The sequence below is a fragment of the Dipteris shenzhenensis genome, chromosome 19 (assembly GCF_047967505.1).
Source record: "Dipteris shenzhenensis isolate YYH24624 ecotype China chromosome 19, Dip_SZ_1.0, whole genome shotgun sequence".
NCBI classification, from domain to species: Eukaryota; Viridiplantae; Streptophyta; class Polypodiopsida; order Gleicheniales; family Dipteridaceae; genus Dipteris; species Dipteris shenzhenensis.
The window spans coordinates 1829173-1849040 of record NC_141614.1 but is presented as its reverse complement, the minus strand read 5'-3'; the positions used below and the strand labels follow the sequence as shown (position 1 = coordinate 1849040).

Genomic DNA, 19868 nt, shown 5'->3' with positions numbered 1-19868 from the left:
TAATTTTGTCTATGAATAAGACTGTGCAATCATTTTCAATACTCTTTTTAAAGATGCTAGTTTTTTTAAAGAATAATGCATAGCATGTTTGAATCTATATTTCCATGATTACAGAAAATGAAAAAGATCTATGTGACTTGTATGTACAAGATATCAATTTCTCAAGTTGCAATATGAATACAAGAATCAACATTCAGGTAATTTGTCAGTTTCATGAGACTTAATCGCAATCCTACTCGATGCTAATATTCTCGATGTTCCCAATCGGGGAAGGGCCTGTTCCCTTGGATTATGATTCTTTGGGGAAGGAAGCACGCTGCCTGCTCAAAAAGCCCACACCATGCGTGGTTATGATAATCATATTATATATTATTATAGAAATATTTTTGATTGCTTTCCTTGCCCTAGATATTTGTGCTTCAATAACATTCCTCTCTTTTGATATATGTTCTTGATGCGAGAGAAGATTCGAAATCAGCACAGCAAACATAGCCAAGTTGGATTCAAGATTTGAAGAAACAATTCATATGGGTTTTAGTCCATGTCACAATATGATATAGGTTGCAACGAAGGACGAATTATGAGCTTTTGTAAGCAGAGCCTTATTCATGTACTTGTTAGCCTTCAATCCCAAATGGCACAAACCTTTACACATCACCAAGTCAATAATGAATGCCACCCCTGACATTTGTAGGGAAGATCGGGTCCCAATGGACCCTGTGTCATGTCTCGTGTGTATATTTTAACTCATTCTTTTTTCTTGAAAAAAAATCATTAAATGGTAGGATTCAAGTTCCATTTCAAGTTAGTAGCTACGTGCTCCATGGCGAAAATGGGGCTCTGAAGTATAGGGAGCGAGCAATGAATGAATGAATACATGCCAACGATTGTAAAAATAGGGAGGGATCAATGAACGAATGAATGCCAAGGACAAACAAGGGATGTGATGATAATCGAATTTAATTTGTGCTACTCAAAAGGTCACATAAAGAGACAATCTCCTATTTTTTTGGTGATATGTTAGTGTCCATTCTTTTCATTTCTCATGTTTGTGCTTTCTCGATGGCATCTAGTCTTATATACACAAATTTAGTTTTTCTTCCAAGCGGAAAAAACTCTTTCGTAGCCGCTTCATAAGGGGGCAAGCTTTGGCATCCGTAGGACCGACCCCTCGTGAAAGACGGGCGAGCCACGTGGGCATTATCGAAGAAGAAGAAGAAGAGGAGGAGGAGGGCTATCAATTGATTGATCGATCGATTGATGGCTGGATCCATCGATTGAGCAGCACACCATCGTTTTCATCGATTCATCTATCGCAGGAGGAGGAGAATTTGGGGCTTTTGCAGGTTGTTCGTATTCCCATTCCGGATCCGCAGCTTTTTCGTTGGTACCCGACGGACTTAGCATTGTTTGCTTCATTCTCCTTTGCAGCCATGTCTCTCCGGCCCAGTTCCCGTGTTGAAGAGCGGAAAAAGAGCTATAAATTGGCTGTCGACACCGATGAGGCGCGACGGAAGAGGGAAGACAACATGGTCGAGATTCGGAAAAGTAAGCGGGAAGAGAGCTTGTTGAAAAAACGAAGGGAAGGGATGCAGTTGCAGACTTTGCCTGCTGCCAGTCTCGGTGCCAGTGCGGTCGACGGAAAGGTGTGCTATGACCGCCGCAGATAAATTTATCGATTTAACCAGGGAGCCGGCGATCTTGCATATGCTTTCTTCATGCCTTCTTGTCGGTACAGTGGGACGAAATTTCATGTGTCTGTTTTCCAAAGGTCAAGTGACCAGATAGAATACCTTTTTAAGGGTTGGTCGTTGTGATGAGGAAGGTGGTAGTAATTATGTCACGGTCTCTCATTTGCTAGTTTGAAAGCTTTCCTGCAATGGTCGCCGGAGTATGGTCCGATGATCGCGCTACACAGCTAGAGGCCACAACTCGGTTCAGAAAGCTGCTCTCTGCAGGTGCAATTTTCTGTTTTCAAGCTCGATCTACCCCCTGCCTTGCTCGTTTGGACAGTTGTCTTTCAGGATCCAAACTTTTTTTTGGCTGCATGGTGGTTGGATATTTTTCGACAGAAAGGAGTCCTCCTATTGAAGGTGTGATTGCAGTCGGAGTGGTTCCTCGTTTTGTGGAGTTCCTTTTGCGGAATGATTTTCCTCAGCTGCAGGTTTGTATCATTTACTTGATGACGAGATGCGCAACAGCGGCGTTTCTCCCCTCTTTTGTCTGACATTGGATGTGTTCAATGTTCTGTGATGTTTTCGAAATGATAGTATGAATATATACAGATGAGGTCAATGACAAAAGCATCAACTTGTGGCACCTATAAGCTATTGGGTTGTGGAAGTGTGCCTTGTGTTTTTTCCAGCATCTCAGTACTAAGGTCTGTGGGGCTACTCTGCAGTTTGAGGCGGCATGGGCTTTGACAAACATTGCCTCTGGAACTTCTGATCATACACGGGTTGTAATTGACCATGGGGCAGTACCCATATTTGTTCAACTTCTTGGATCTCCTAGCAATGATGTGCGGGAGCAGGTATTCACAATCGTGTTAGTGCTCAAGGGGTATTGATGGATTGCCTTTTGTGATGACAATTGGGTTGGTGTGTTTAATGGTCTTCTGTCCGTGCTTTGCAGGCTGTATGGGCGTTAGGTAATGTGGCTGGTGACAGTGTCAAGTGCAGAGACCTAGTTCTCAGTCATGGTGCTATGATACCTCTACTAGCACACTTAACTGAGAATGCTAAACTCTCAATGCTAAGGAATGCCACATGGACTCTTTCCAACTTCTGTCGTGGAAAGCCCCAACCTCCTTTTGCAGAGGTACTGTTTGTTTTTTGATTTCTGATAGAGGCATATTTTCAGCATGATTACCGGTTGACAACTGGGAAGCGTTTTGGGTATGGCCTTTTTCTGAAGGCAAAGGCAGCGTTACCCGCATTGGAGCACCTCATAAATTGCGATGACGATGAGGTCTTGACTGATGCGTGCTGGGCTTTGTCATATCTTTCGGATGGGTCAAATGACAAAATTCAAGCAGTGATTGAAGCAGGCATTTGTCCACGCCTTGTGGCTCTTTTATTGTAAGTTTCAAAGCTAGCCATTTAATGTAGATAGCTGGTAGTTTAGGTTATTTATTTGGGGATCATGAGTTGTCACTAATGCAAAGCTACATGCTTTCATCCCTTGCCTTCAGGCACCCTTCCCCTTCTGTCCTCATTCCTGCTTTGCGGACAGTGGGTAATATCGTCACTGGAGATGATGTTCAGACTCAGGTAGGGTTTTCCATTCTCGATGTGTTTTTCTCAGCATGATTGTATTGGCTTGATGCTACGAAATCCCTGCCAGAAGTTTTATGTCTTCATTAGAAAGGTTCTCTGGCTTGGCTGATGAAAAATTGTTTTCCCCAGTCTTGTTCTCCAGTGCAAGCCTTATATCTAAGTCCTCCCTGAGTCTATCCTGCATCATGTTTGGCAGTGTGTCTATTTAGGCATGTTAATTACAGCTTGAACGGCCCTACAGAAACCCAGCATTGCCACGTTATTGCGACCGCCTTTGACCAAAGCATAGACCTGAATATCACATAAGTGCCCTATGTATTCACAGTCCGCTGCACACAGTTGGGACTGTACAATTTTATTGATTCACCTGCTAAATTCGTGGACATATCAGAACTGTTCCATCCATGGCCGTTGGTGAGTAGAAATGGGACAACTTACAGTCCGTGCAATGCATGGCAGGTTCTTGGTACAAATCTGTAAGAATAGAGGTTCCTCAATGCAAACTGCATGCACACATTTTAATGATATTGTGATGCTAGGCTGTGCGAATGTAGAAGCCTGAGCTTGTTCATTGCTATGCATTTCCTGGCCAGTGAAAGCAGTGTGGTCAGGGTCTTTATATTAACTATTTCCTGGCAAGGTGATAGAATGTTTATTCCATCACTTTAATGTCTGTATCAGGGAAGAGATAAGGTCTATAGATTCTGATATCTATCTTTAGTGATAGAAGGCTTCAAGGCATGGAATTTTGGGCTGCTTGTTTGCTAGCGGAACTATGGTTTTTGTGAGGTCCCAGTTGAAAATTTCAGGCCTGTCTTTTTGTTCTTACTGAACAGAAATTTAAAGGTGTTAGAAACTTTGGTTCTTTATGTTTTCATGTCTGAGTTACAGATAATTCCGAAAAATTTATCTTTGCTTCATGGACTTACAACTCTTTTTGACTGATATTCAGATCATAATCAACAATCAAGCTCTTCCTTGCTTGTTGACACTTCTGTCACAGAACCACAGGAAAAATATCAGAAAGGAAGCATGCTGGACAATTTCAAACATAACTGCTGGGAATAAGGCACAGATTCAGGTCATCATGGGTCGCTGTAGCAGTCATGCATTCGTCTAGAAGTTGTTTTAGGTAGTCAGCCTGTAGTCCATTTGTATTAACTTGGGTTTTATTACTTTTCAGGCTGTAATTGATGCCAACGTCATTCCCCCTTTAGTTTCTTTGCTAGCTAATGCTGAATTTGATGTCAAGAAGGAAGTTGCCTGGGCCATTTCAAATGCTACATCCGGAGGTTCACTTGAGCAAATCAAGTAAGTTCTCTTTTTGCCTTGTCCTGAAGATGATATATATGTCAAGGGTAGGGTCTGGTGAGGCACGAAATGGCCTTGGGGTTGGTGAAATCAATAGAATTTTCTGAATGTTTTGATTTACAGTTAGATGGTGGTTTGAAGGTTGTCTTGTCGGCTTTGCATAGGTATTTTGTCAGCCAAGGCTGCATAAAGCCCCTGTGCGATTTGCTGACTTGCTCAGACCCAAAGGTGGTGACAGTATGCCTTGAGGGGCTCGAAAATATCTTGAAAGTAGGAGAGGCTGAGAAGGACTTTGGGAAGACTGGTGGAATAAATCTGTATGCCAGGTATGTGGATGAGGCTGAAGGTATGGAGAAGATTGAATATCTGCAGTCCCATGATAACAATGAGATTTATGAGAAAGCAGTGAAATTGCTCGAGACTTACTGGATGGAAGAAGATGAAGATCAAATAATGGCACCTGGCACTGAGACTGGCCAGACTTTTACCTTTGGTGGTAATAATACCTCTCCTGTTCCTGCTGGTGGCTTTGACTTCAGCTAAAAAAGCTCCAAGAAGATGCATTGCTATACTGAGATGCTGTTTTGGCACATGGAGTGTTCTAAACAGACTATCAAGAATGCCAGGATTATCTGCATTGGGCAGAGCCTGGGAGGCTCGAGCTTTGTAGGCAGGGGACTGTGCCCGTGGAGTACTAACCAGTCCAAGTTGTCAATGAGTCCACCTACTAACTCAGGTTGCAATTTCGGCAAACTGGGTCTTCTTGTGGAGTGAGTTTCGATGCTGACATGTCATCATTCAGCACAGGTATCTAAAAGTTCCTGCACTAATGAGCATGGGGAAAACTCTGCTCAATGCTTGCTGTGCTGAAAAGCAACGAAGGCTCAATTCTTGCTTGTCACCCTGACGTTGAATTGAGTGCAAGCAGTGCAGACAAGCTACCTTATCATTGCGGCTTGTTAAGCTGCCTGTGGTCAGGTCCTGGACTTCCAGCCGTGTAAGGGACTCTTCCCAACGCCTCAACTTAAGTAGTTGATGCTGGATTGCACACACTGACTGCATGTGCCCGTACATATCATGCACACCTCTAAATTGCACACTGAAGCATGTAACAACTGCATGTACCCGTCATAATGCACTTGACACTGTATGCTACATATCATGGACTCTCTGTCCTTAGCAGTCTTCCACTGTCTTACAATGGCGTTTTGCCTGATCAGCCCTGCATTCTTGTTTTAACATATAAATCTCTCTAGATATGAATCATGATAGCAAGACACAAGTGCAGTACTTTAGACTGCAGAATTGTAAGCAATCATGTATGGTGGCCAATTACTTTGGCATTCTATTTTCTGTATAGAAGATATCATGTGGCTTTCCAGATTGTTAAAATTGATTTCTACTGATGTGCTGGGAGTCTCATGTTCTTTATATGATTTTATTGAAATGGGCTGGATATCCGCAATTTGTTTCAAGACCTACGTTATGCACCATTTAGTATTTTTGTAATGTACAGTGGAAAATTAGTTAGCCATGGAGCAGAAGGAAATTTTAGCTTAAAAGGTTCTTGTTGGCCTACCTGTTTCTTTGTACATGTATGAAATTTTGGAGGGTTTAAGCGTTGGCAGCTTGAGGCACGATCTTGAACATCATTTTTCGTACCCAAGTTTCAATCCCTACTTCTTGAAGGGGTTTTACTGACAAGGTTTTCTGCAAACTTTTAAATGCTGCTTATTGTCTGAGCTTATGGCTCTTAAATTGATCACGTACGCACTAACAAGACTGTCAGTTTGCATTACTCTAGTAGATTCTTGTAAGCCAGTACTTGTAGTATTACATAATTTTTAAAGCCATTTGTTTGTGTAAGTGAAACTTTCAGAGCAGCTATAGTTCATTTTCAACAGGTCTGAAAACTGGAAAATCCAAAGGAAGAAAATTAATAGAGTGCCTTTGGGAAAATGCACAAACTTGGCTTAACATAGTAATAATAAGGTCGAAGTGCTTGTATTATTGCTAAGGGTTAGTTTCTGCTCAACCTGAGTTTATATGATAACTCATCTCCAAGACAAGGTGGAATCCGATTTTTTTGGTATCTGCTAAAGGTTGCAAAAGAGAAAAACCTAGAGGATGGCAAAATTGTAAGCTTGGTTAGACACACTAGGATGCTAGGTCCTTAACCTAATGTGTGGTACTTGGCTCAAGCAACTTGTGCCTGCTTAATATGCTGGAGTCTACTGGACCCATTACCAAATGTTTGCTTTTAAGTTCTCAGTTTTAATGTGAATGAGCACAAAAGGTAACCTTGTAAATCCGAGCATTCTTTAAAGGTGGGGAACTTGATTGTATGATGCATATTGTTATCTCAAAGGGCTTTAGGATTTTTCTCTATAGGTCTCCAAGCTGCTCCCAATGACAAGCGTGAAACGCTTGTTGGCAATGCCTCATGGTTTATTGGTGGTGTAAAACGACTGTTGCAAGTTATATGTTGCTTTTTGGCCTGCCCATGGCAAGGTCTTAGCATTTGGTGGGTTATTTTGGTTTTCTAGAATGACTGTGCAAGGGGTTGGATGAATTATGGGTGGGTTTAAAGCGTTTGTTCGGCTTTATTATGGTAGACTTAACTAGATATGAGGGTAAGCTTAAGGGGAGATGATTAGAGTAGGCTTAACGGGCATTTGTGGGTTTCAGTAGGGTAGGTCGGCATTTTACGGTAGGCTTTTTGTTGGTTTTTGTTTTGAATGCATGGCAGCCATGTTTGTCCTTCGTCTTCTTGCTGTGATTGCCTGGCTTCCTAGTGCTCTTCGTTTGAGCTTGCTCTTGCTCTTCTTCCATCCTCTTCGTTGAATATGAAGCACACTATAGGGTAATAAAGGGCAAGCAAAGAAAGCTAGCTAAGCCACGGATCATATGGTTTGTCCATGTCAATTTACGCAAAGGTCCAACAAGATTCTACCGTGAGAATTGCTTGCTTTTCATTCCATTCAAGGACTGTGAAGACAACATGCTGTCAAAGTGCAAGAACATGGTACAATGCATACCAAGAAAATACAAATATGATCAACCAAAATAGTAATGAGTTCACCAAGGCAATATTCACCATCAACAAAGACAATGAGCTAAGATAATCATTCAACATGGCATCAAGTGATTGATGCAGATACGTCGGTCTAGACATAGCAAAATCCAGAACTTGCCCAGAAAACAACCGACTAGCCTATAACCTACAGATTCATGCCAAATATGGAATACCACAACGCAATACGAAAACTGAACAATGAGCAACACTTGCTCCGTGATGACATATTACTTCAAAAAAGATTTGAATTTGAATAGTCTATCCACCTATTCCTATTTAGAGGTGCTGGCACAAGCAAGACATTCACTCTCATTGTAATCCAAGGCTTGATTGACACTATGCACAATGATCAACAATGACATCAAACTCCGAACAACTCTACTCATGGCCTACACATGCAAAGCTTCACTTAGTATCGGTGGCACAACAATCCACTCAGCACTACACCTTCCATTAGTAACACATACGCCCACGACTCTAACAGGCAAGAAGATCGACAACCTCAGTGCTTTATATAAGAACCTAAGACTAGTCGTCTTTGATGAGGAATCACTTATTGGGCCATACATATTTAACTTGACAGTCGCCTTCGCTCCATTAAACATGTCAATGCAAATGAATTCGATGGGTTGGACGTCATATTTATGGTGACCTTTGCCAAGCAAGCCCAATCAGAGAGAGCTAGATCTTCAAAAACCTAGCTCACTCAACCAGCCTTGTAGAACAATCATATTTCAAACAAAAATCCAATGCTATGATTTCAAGGAAACAATGCGACAAAGAGGCAATAAATTCATAGACGTTCTCAATACAGTCGTGTAGCAGACTGATGAAGACTTACACTACTTAAACAATGCATTCCTTAGAAAGCCAATCCAGACACTGAAATGACACACCTCTTCTTCACAAATGGCCAAAAAGACAATCACACACAATATATATTCAAGAAGACCCCAGGAACAACTCACATGCCAAAAGCCATAGATACAAAGCATAAGACATGCAATTAAAAAAATCAAGACTCCAAAGGACACACATGCAACCTTGGCACCAAAGAGAGTCATGGCAATAGAAATACGTGGAGGCAAGATACATATTCCTATTGGTCTAGTCAATGGCATTGATGGTATATTTCAACATGCAATCACTAAAGAACACCAATCAATAGCTTGGATTTCCTTCCAAAATAACAACATTGGTTAAACTCAATATGAGAATCAACACCTACATGATGACATGATAGTACCAATTTGCACACCAATAAAACAATTCACAAAGGAATTTCAAATAGGGAAAAACTCACTAAACATAATCACATGCAAGCGATTCTCAAGAAACCAACCGATGCAAGAATAATACACAGACTCAAGGGATAACGATGACAAGCATCACATTTAACTCACAAGAGATTCAAGCCCATGGCCTAATATACACAACACTTGCTCGAGTTGCATCCAGGTACAATCAATTCTTGCTTCATAAACTTAGAAAAGAAGCACAGTAGAGTTGACAATATTGTCCTCAAAGAAATATTAAGGCTATAAACAACAACAAAATGGGAATGCTTCCAAAAGTAGACGAGAAATCACATATGATCATCGAATTCTTAGACAGTCTCTCGTTCAATGCACACTAGCAAGATATACTACAAGATAGTAGCCTCATTGCCACTGACATCCTATGCCTCCAAGAGACAAAGAATAATAGAACAACACAACCTCTCCTATCAAGATTCAATGAGCTATGCTGCTTTGACAACTACGGAATTTCACTTCTATACAAAGAAACATTATTTCTAGTCGTAAGCACAATTGAAACAAAAAGGGCATTGAACTAATAAATGCCACTTCAAAAACAAAACATTTCATGTATGCAAGCAATTGGAATATATAAATCACCTAAAACAAACATTGTAAACTTTGTAACAACTCTAGAAGATCTTCCACAAACAATAGACACTAGCAAGCCAATCATCATCATCAATGACTTCAACATTAACTATAGAGATACAACACATGCATCCACGACACTTTCCAAGTCACTTCAATGAGCATCGTCCATCCAAATAATGAATCAGCCAATAAATTTACCAATTGACTTTGGACCACATTGTTGAACAAACATTAGCACCGAGACCTCCGTATCAAGAACAAACTACTACTACTAGTCCAATTGTTCAAGCACTTACATTCTCATTCCCAAGTAATCAAGCTAATCCCTAACATATTGTTGACAAGCCTTGTGAAGTTTTTCGCTTTTTATATGGTTTTTGGATCCAATATTTCCCTCATCCTATTTAAAATGTCTTTCCTTGGTTCGAGGCATTTTGTGACTTAGTGCTTGCATTGTTAGTTAGGCCTTTTTCTCATCCTATAGTTTTGGTAGCCCTAGTTTGAGTGAGTAGAGTCCTTGGCATTCTTTCCCTTAGATTTAAGATGCTTCTCCTACTACTATTCTAGAGCATTATAAATATATTTAGATTGTATTATTTATGGAAGAGGTAAAATGTTAAGGCACTTTATATAAATATACAATGTATCTAACTATCTTTATAATCCCTTATTGTTTATGTTAACTTGCTTGAGTTTAGAAGTGTGATTCATCCTTGGATTTTGAGCACATTTGGGTGATGATGGCATTGCAATAGGTCAAATACTTTGGTGTTGGATAACCTCTTAGAGAACGTTCAAGCACATGAGCATTATTTAGATTGAATCAAGTAAATAACAAACAAGTTATATGTAGAATTTTATTTAATTCATTGTGTAGGGTAGTGATAGAGAGTACTGTGGGGATATTTAATAACTTTCTCTAAGATTGTGAAAGACAAACATGTCCCCCTCTTTTTCATTTTTGCATTCAACCTTGATCTCAAATTCTATACACAAACATGGAGAATTCAACATTCAAAAGCTTGTGAAAAAAGAGAATGGTGAGCATAGCTAAACAATGGTTCACTAACACCCTTGAGGGCTGAGGATTTCACATTTGGTGGGTTGGATATGCAATTTAAAGTGGTGCTAGGGACAAGATGTAGCATGGGTGGGTCATCGAGACACAATCAAGAATAAATAGTTGAGATTGGTTCTACAATGGGCAAGAGATAATGAGTATTGAAGCTTAGAAATTCATAAGCGATTGTGAACTATGAAGCATTTCATTTTGTTACTGAAGTATGTCAAATTGGTGCTCTCCATGTGAGTTGTCTGATTCCATCGAAAATAGATCTTAGAACAAGGATAACACTCGTTACTAGCAATAAGCAACAACAAAGCCAATCTAAAGATCTTAGATCTTAGAACAAGAATAACACTCGTTATAAGCAATAAGCAACAACTAAGCAAATCTAAAAAAATTTCATTGGCAAATTATTGCTCTGGACAACTCACTTGAATAACAGATTTTAGGATGCAAGGCTAAAATCATGCATACATAAGAAGATTCAGTCACATGGGAGTTGAAAATTCATCCCATATGCCAAAGAACACCATGGAGAAACCTTGACAGGTTTGTGTATATATTATATTAATTTGATACAATTTTATGCATAGTAGTCCATTTTGTCTAGTTGCACATGATATCTCATGAGAAACACACACACACGCGCGTGCGCGTGCGCATGCACATACACACACATAATCCTTTCTTCCCTTTTGTGTTTATGCATTTAATTTCTTTTATCTTCTTGAAAAAAATGGTTTCTAACCTCTTCTGTGTCCTTTTCTCTATTTCTATCAAGCCTAGAACGTAGCCTTGCTCTGATACCACTAAAACATGAATAACAATTTTGACACATACAATAGCACCAAAAATTGAATATGCACAGAAAATCATGAAAAGACAAGAGGCAATCACTGGGTACAATCTCCCCCCTCGAGGTGTGTGGCTCGTGATCCCACACCAAGAGTATTTATAATATTGAAATAAGAGCATGAGCCATTGATACAAAGTCACGTATTCATCTCTTGATCATCGCTTTTCCATACTTTTCTCTTGAGCATCCTTTTACCATACTTTTCTCTTTGTCACTCCTTTACTCACGTACTCATCCAAAATTACATGCCAAAAGTGGAAGTCTTTTAAGCACTCTCCCTTATAAAAAATGTAATGACCCTTGGCCATTTAATACATTACATAGTGCTAGCATAAAACCATGGCATTTAGCATTTATTCCCTTGAGCTTGTTTACTCCCATCCGTCCATGTCATTTCCTGTACTCAATAAACCAATTCACCATTAGTCAAATACTTAGCGCAATGATATACATCAAATGAATCAGGCTAAGTAATGGTCTTTACAAATGACTATCCATTAATGTGAGTATTTCTAAATGGCATCACCCATGATACTTTATTAATGGCACATGTTTAGGTAGGCGTACCTGACTAAACCAAAGTATTAAATAGAACCCCCGCCATGTCTGGTGCAATCCTATAAACACTTTACGTTATTTCCAACAAGAGCTTTGAGAAATACTTTCTCTTGCTTAAGGTGCAACTGACCTTAGTTGTGATTTTGTTTATATGAGTTAAGGATATCAGGATGATCTGGAAAAACTGCTCAGGAAACCACTGTGCATTTCATTTTGGATGACTTTTAAACTTCAATAAATAGGAGTTATAAGTCTTTCCTTTACGCGTTGTTCTTTGCTGATCATCTAGAATACAATCAGGCTCAAGAACTTCAACTTCATCCACAATTAAAGGTGGCTCTTCATAAACAAGATGTGTTGGTAATTCTCCTTTAAAAGGTTCAAGAGATGAACGCGAAAGGCGTTATGAATTTTCCAATGATTGGGCAATTGGACCAAACGATAAGTTAAATCATTTACCTTAGAGATAACCTTGAAAGGTCCATAAAACCTTGGTCCTAATCTTACTGCAGGGCATTTATCAACACTCTTTAAACGTCTCTTTTCAATTCGTACAAGGACAAAATCTCCTTCTTTATACATCATATGTTGTCTTTTCTTGTTTGCTTGTTTAGTATATTTTTCTTGAGCTCTCTTGATGGCTTCAGTCACTTCTCTCATGATTTGATCATAATTTCTTGTAAAATCATCAACAGCTTCAATCTTTTGACTAATTTTGTTCCATGGCAATCACAATGACACTAATAGTGTAATGAATGCCTCCTACAAAAATAACATCATGTAGCATACCTTTGCTGTCAACTGATCTTTGATCTGCCATTTGCACTCGGAAAGGAGATGACTCGAAATTCTTAAACTTCAACTGAGTTGCAATGTCTTTAGAGATAATATTAACTCCTAAACCATCCACAATCACACCTGGTATAGTATGTTTGTTAACTTTGATAGTAATGACTGGTATTTCTTCATCCACTACAGGTGCCTTTGCCTTGCCATGTTTGTTTTGCTAACCACCGTGCTGGTTCAAGCAATGATGTTCGCATGGAGAGACCACCATGTTGGCATCTTGTGATAGGATTCGGTAATAACTTTCCATATATTATTTCAAATAGAGCTCTTCCTGTAGCAGAATGGATTGTGTTTCTATAAGAAAATTGAAATAAGTGCAAATAATTATTCCAATTCTTACCTTGAGAATTTGCAACGGGAAACGCTCACGAAACCTATAAATCCTTGAAAAACACAGCAACACTCTTCAAAAATACGCACAAACTCTCAAAACTCACAAATGGAAGAGACAGAACAAGCGTGCTGGGTACAATCTCCCCCCATAGGTGTGGTGCTCTCCTTCCAGCTCCTATGTATTTATGTATATTCCCCAAAAAGCTTCCGAGCAAAAATCATACAAAAGCCTCTATGCTTTCCTCCATACACCCTTTTACAAAAAGCCCATCCACCTTCTAGAATAGCTGGCTTTTTCTAAAAATAAAGCTTTTTCTAACTTTAGTTTATACACTTAGCCAAGCCACTAATATTCCAAAATTCAATTATGTATATAAGCTTTTGTAATATCAAAAATTAGGTATAAGCCTTATTCATCCCCGCATCACTGGAGTTGCGCCTACATGCCCAAAATATGGTGGATCATGCTTGCCAGATGCCATCGCCCAATCAATTACTCTTCCCCTGGATTCACACGATCAATAGTAATGAAATATTTCAAGCATAAGATAACCTTGGAATTAATCACCACAATCAATCAACCTTTCAAGTATTATAGTAACGCAAAATCAATAAATCACATATGAATGGTGCACACATGCGACACATACCATCTCATGGTGCACCTGATGCTACACATGAATAAAATCATATAGATGGTGCACACATGCTACACATACCATCATTGTGTAAGTGGTGCACACAATTCTACACACTCATACAACCCGCAACCGTATATCCAGCCATGTAGGAGCACACATGCATCACTACGGAATAGCGAGCACACATGCATCAGCTGCGTGACAAAAATGCTGGATCTCACTAAACTAAATACTGAACGATTAAATTATTGGGATAATTCCAATTCTTGTAACATCCCTCTTGCTTGAAATCGCAATTGGCCTCAATTGCACGACAAAAACGTAGTCAATAAATTAGGGCACTAGCGAAAATATCGCTCGGGCATCCACTTAGCATCCTCAACGGGGTGGTTCTTAAATGTAAGAAGAAAAGAATTATGAATTTTCCAATCAGGTGGTATTAATGCGCTCCAAAACTTTAAAGGGAGCATAGGATTTAGGAGCAAACTTAACTACAGGGTGTGTCTCAATACTCTTAAGTCTGCACTTCTCAATACGTAACATGACTAGGTCACCTTCAGCAAATACAACTTTCTTTCTACCCTTGTTTGCACGTGTAGTATACATAGCTTGAGCATGCTCGATATTCTTTTTGATAGTAGCCAAAATGCTAGAGAAATATTCAGTAAATCGATCAGCAGCCTCTACTTGGTGATTAAGGCAGGTCAATGGAGTAGGAATGGCCTTTCTATAGACAATTTGGAATGGAGATTTGCTTGTAGCAGAGTGCTTAGTGTTATTGTAGGCAAATTGTAATATGCGTATAAATTTGTCCCATTTGCTTGGCTGACCAAACACGTAAGCACGTAACATGTCACAAATAGTATTTTGTGTGACCTCGGTTTGGCCATTAGACTCGGGATGAAAAGCAGTGGAAAAATCTAACTTCGTACCAAGATTGTTAAAGAGTGCGGTCCAGAAGTTACTACAAATTTTACTATCCCAGTCTAACACGATTACTTTTGGAAGGCCATGGTGTATAAAGATGTGCTTGATGAACAAATGAGCAGCCTTAAGTGCAGTCAAGGTCTTCTTACAAGGAATAAAGTAAGCTTACTTGCTAAATCTATCAATGATAGTCCAAACCATATCAAAACTTGAGCTAGTCGTAGGAAATCCAGTAATAAAGTCCATAAAAATCTGCTCCCATGGGCCATCAGGAATTGGTAAAGGCATAAGTAAACCTTGATATTTACCCTTGTAGCTCTTAACTTTTTGACAAATAAGACATTGTGCAATAAAAGTTGCAACATCAACTTTAAGATTAGGCTAGAAAAAATCTTGAATTACAGTCTGATACATAGGAGCGATGCCTTTATGTCCCATGTAGGGTGGTTGATGTACCTCTTCTAGTACCAAGCGTCGAAATGGTGCAGTGACACACAAGTGCTTTTCATAGAATAGATAGTCATTATGAATGGAATACGAGGCCATAGGGGTGCTATTAGCTTGCTTAATCTTATGCCAAATTTTTGAAAAGTCTCAATCAGTAGGATAGTCCACTTCATAGGCTCGAAAGGGTCTCCCTCGATGACTGAGATATTATTTATGCTAGGTCGACGCTCAGTGCATCGGCAACTACATTGTATTTGCCTGGTTGATATTGGATCATCGGTTTAAAGATGTCAATAAAGGCAGCCCATTTAATATGGCGGTCCGAGATCACTAGCTAAGTAAGGAGATGTCTAAGACTCTGGTGATCAATCTTAATGAGTAACTCGGAACCCATAAGATAGTGTTTCCAGAGTTTAAGGGCATGCACCACATCGACTAGTTCTTTATCATATGTGGAATAGTTTAGCTCTTTTGGTTTTAATTTACGTGACTCAAATGCAATTGGATGGATATCTTGCATGAGCACATCCCCAAAACCTTGTCCACTAGCATCAGTAACCATGACAAAGAAGGGTCTCGTAAAGTCTAGCATGGTCAAAACTGGTGTGTGCATCATTGCACCCTTAAGTCGTTGAAAAGCTAAAGTGTGTTGCTCACCCCAAGAGAAAGCACGAGTCTTACACAATAGTTTGGTCAATGGATGTGCCTTGTGTGCAAAACTTCTAACAAATCTGTGATAGAAACTACACAAACCTAGAAAAGATCATAACTCATGGATATCTTTAGGCTTTGGCCAGTTTACTATCACTTCTAACTTCTTGGGATCTACTCCAATGCCTTCAGCTAAAACAATGTGTCCAAGATATTCAATTTCAGGCTGGAAAAAAGAACTTTTCTCCGGGTTGGCATACAGTTGGTTCTCACATAAGAGAGAGAAAACAAGATTCAAGTGTTTCTCATGTTCCTTTCGACTCTTTCTATAAATCATGATATCATCAAAGAAAACTACTACAAAGTCTTGATAGGGTAAGAAGATACGATTCATCATCCGACTAAATGTGGGAGGTGCATTGGCAATCCAAAAGGCATAACAAGAAATTCATAGTGACCAATTTGGGTTCTAAAAGCAGTCTTGAAAATATCGAGCTCGATCACTCTCACTTGATGATATCTTGACTTAAGATCGATCTTGCTAAAGATTGTGGATCCTTTCAACTTGTCGAGTAGATCATCAACTCTCGAAATGGGGTATCGATTTTTTACTATGATTTTATTTAAGGCACGGTAATTGATGCACATTTCAAAAGTTCAATTTTTCTTCTTGACAAGAAGAACGGGTGCCCCAAATGGTGAGCCTCTAGGTCGAATTAGGCCTCTAGCCAAAAGATCTTCTATTTGGGATTGAATCTCTTGCTGCTCGGTAGGATTGTGCGCTACCTGGAATAAGGTCAATCTTATGATCCTCAGGTCTAGATTGAGGTAGGCCAGGGGGTAAGTCTTCCATAAAGTAATCGTCATATGTAGCTAGAAAAGGATCCAAAGGCTCTTGCTTAGTTTTCTTAGTCTCAAGACTAGCCTCAATCTTATTGACCATAACCAGATATGTCTTTTCACGTTTGCGCAAAGCTCTTTTAGCTTGGGTATGTGACAATATAGGCCAAGAGGGAAGATTCTTGTCGCATTCTGGAGTCATAGTCTCAGTGCCTTGAGTCAGAGTAATGGTGCATTCAAGATAATCAGGTTTGGCACTATGTTCGACACACCAGGGCATCCCTAGAATGAGATCTTGCTCATGCAAAAAAGCGACTACACAGCTCTCAACTAATGGCCCTAAAGTCACCTCAAGATCCTTAACCATTTGCAAACAATTATAATTTGATCCTTGAGAAGCTGATTTGACTTTATATTTTGTTTTGATGGTTGCAAGAGCTAACTTTTCAACTAAACATTGCGAAATGAAATCATGGGTGCTTCCATCATCAAATAAGCACTATGTTCTTTTTCGTGCAATAGTGTAGTCATATGTAACAAAGAAGTATGAAAATAAGATGCACTTTTACCTGAATAACACTTACCTGAAGGGGTGTAGTTGGCATCTTTAGTGTCATTGTCCTCATCCTCGCCCTCTTGCTTGAAAGATTTATCATGGGATCCATCATCAATGTAGTTGATCCATGCAGAGTTGTTGTGCTGACTATTACCGTTGGTACATTCATTGGTTCTCCCTCCATTGCATCCCTTGTTGTTGTTGGCAGCATTCTTTGCTTGGGTAGCTGTCTTGTGTGTAGCAAGTGGATTCTTTGGACATTCATAAGAGTAGTGTCCCTTCTCTTTGCATTCGTAACATGTGACAAGTTCTTTGGTTCTTCGATTAATACGTGACTTAGCAGGTTTCCAATTAGACTTACCATCATATCTACCAACTTTTCCTGTCTAATCCTAAAAAGGCGCAGTAGTAACAAATGCCCTTCTTTTTAGGCTTATATGCATCACCTTTAGCCTTATAAGAGAGCTGTCCTGAATCAGCTTTATGCTGATGTGCAGACTGATTGGCATGTTGCTTTTGCTGCCCTTTTCCTTTCGCTTAAACTTAGAAAGCATGGCATGCTCGCCAACCCATGTTGCCATATTTCTTGTCTACTCTTCCTGCAAGAGAAATCCTACCAACTCGTGAAAAGAGGGAGGATTGTTGCCCCCCCGTAATGACAAATTCAACGAGGTGTGGAAACCAAGATAGGACTCAAAAAGGAAATTCAAAGTGGTGGTAATCATCTTTGAATCCGGAATAACTTCATCCATATTCAACAACAGTTCCCTCAAATCCTGAAGCTTTGTAGGGTGAGCATTCATGGAATCTCCCTCATCCATACGCGTATTAGATAGCTCTCTTCAGAAAGGAAACTTTGGCATCATTTCTTGCAACAAACACTCTCTCTCTTCAGAAAGGAAACTCTGGCATCATTTCTTGCAACAAACATACTCTAAAAAATCTCCCAAGCTGCCTTTGAGGACTTGCATGACCGAATGTGAGAAATAATGAACCTCTTGACAAAAAGAGAAATCATAGAAAGAGCTTGTGCATCCCTAGAATCCCATCTTTTCTGTTGGAATGTGAGAGCCACTAGAGCAACAACTGCTCCAATTGCTTGTGCTGCATTTACCTCTACCCCCACCTCTAGCTGTAGGAGTGACATGTAGCCACACAATCTGGCCTTGCCTCATCTCCATTGACAAAATCTCTAATATGTCTGCCAACCAAGATATTGCAAACCATAAAACTCCAGAAGGAGTAGTTGGTGCCATCCAACTTATCCTCCTATGTGAGGACTCCAAACACCTCATTTGGATTGTTTTGAGCCATTTCTACCAGCAAAACTCAAAAAAATGCAACAAACTAGACAAGTAAAATCCCTTCTTGGGATGTAAAATGCACAACCAGAGTTTGCCAAAGAAAATGACCACCCCTTTGGAGTACCCTGCAAGAGTACCTAGCTCTGGGGACCTGCAACAATCCGTACCATGCGGACTGTATGGACTATCAACCGTTGTACGGACGACTTGTTTGATATTGTACGAAACATGTCAACACACCTGTCAACTGTTGTACAACACCTGTCAACGGCAATACAAAATCCGTATGTACAAATGATGCCACTAGCAATACAAAATGCAAGTATATTGATAGTATGAACGCATAGAGACGAACATGCAAGTACAAAATTCGTATGAATGTACGAACAAGCAACAACATTGGTACGAAATGCAAAGTGCAAAAATGTACGACGATACAAGCGATACTAAATGCGATGTGCAAAACCATACGATGGTACGAGCGAGCGGTGCAAATCCATACAATCATATGGAATGGAGGTCGCGAGTTGGAGCGAGAGGACAATTAGGAGCAAGAGCAAAGAAAACCCGCTTTGATACCAAATGTGAGAGAGATGAGCAAATGAGCAAGAGTGAGCAAACGTAAGTGTACTTAATAGAAGAGAGTACAACAAAAAAATAAGGGGTTTTGTTAGAAGAGAGTACAACAAAAAAATAAGGGGTTTTGTCAAAGTGACAAAACCCTATCCTATCCACTAACCGTAGTTAGGGATTGGAAATCGATTAAGGAAAAAACCTCAAATGAGGGGAAAGTGCCCCAACCTACTTCTCATGGAGAACTCTCTCCCCCCACCTTCAGAAGTATTCAGAACCACCTGGGACTTCCCCGCTATTTAAATAGAGAGCAGAGAAAATACCAATAACCTGACAAACCTGCAAGCCTTGCCTCAAGCCCACAAGCCCTCAACTCACTACCCTGAAACTCCCCGAACCAACGGGTGCTGCAGACAAAAGAGCTGGGCTTTTTACCATATTAGGCTACTATGCAAATGCAAAGCATTTCCTTCAACATGAATTCTGTCCTAAGGTCACCTGAGATGTTATAATCTTTCCATACATTCAAGGATATGCTTCAATTCAGGCATGCTTAAGGCATGCTCACCAGGTTCGGAAACTCTCAAACCTCTCTTCTTAGAGGTTTATAACTTTCAAGGTACAAGTGCTCAAATCAAGGCACAAGTGTCTACACAAAAAAGAGGCACAAGTGTTTACATTGCAAAAGAAGGCACTAGAAGCAGAACTTC

General features: G+C 39.8%; 1 protein-coding gene across 2 annotated transcripts; it reads left to right on the top strand.

Annotated features, from left to right (window-relative positions):
• Positions 1-1075: 1075 nt before the first annotated feature.
• LOC147889910 (importin subunit alpha-1-like) lies at positions 1076-5995 on the top strand. Of its 2 annotated transcripts, XM_087390625.1 has the most exons (11): positions 1076-1346; positions 1432-1646; positions 1862-1958; positions 2073-2164; positions 2402-2533; positions 2635-2820; positions 2917-3080; positions 3194-3272; positions 4231-4359; positions 4462-4589; positions 4754-5995. In XM_087390625.1, the coding sequence occupies exons 2-11, from the start codon at positions 1434-1436 to the stop codon at positions 5130-5132; spliced, it is 1599 nt and encodes a 532-aa protein (XP_087246751.1). In that variant the 5' UTR covers positions 1076-1346; positions 1432-1433; the 3' UTR covers positions 5133-5995. The 2 variants fall into 2 exon arrangements, with proteins under 2 accessions (XP_087246751.1, XP_087246752.1); XM_087390626.1 differs by having other exon boundaries at positions 1121-1646.
• The last annotated feature ends 13873 nt before the right edge of the window (positions 5996-19868 follow it).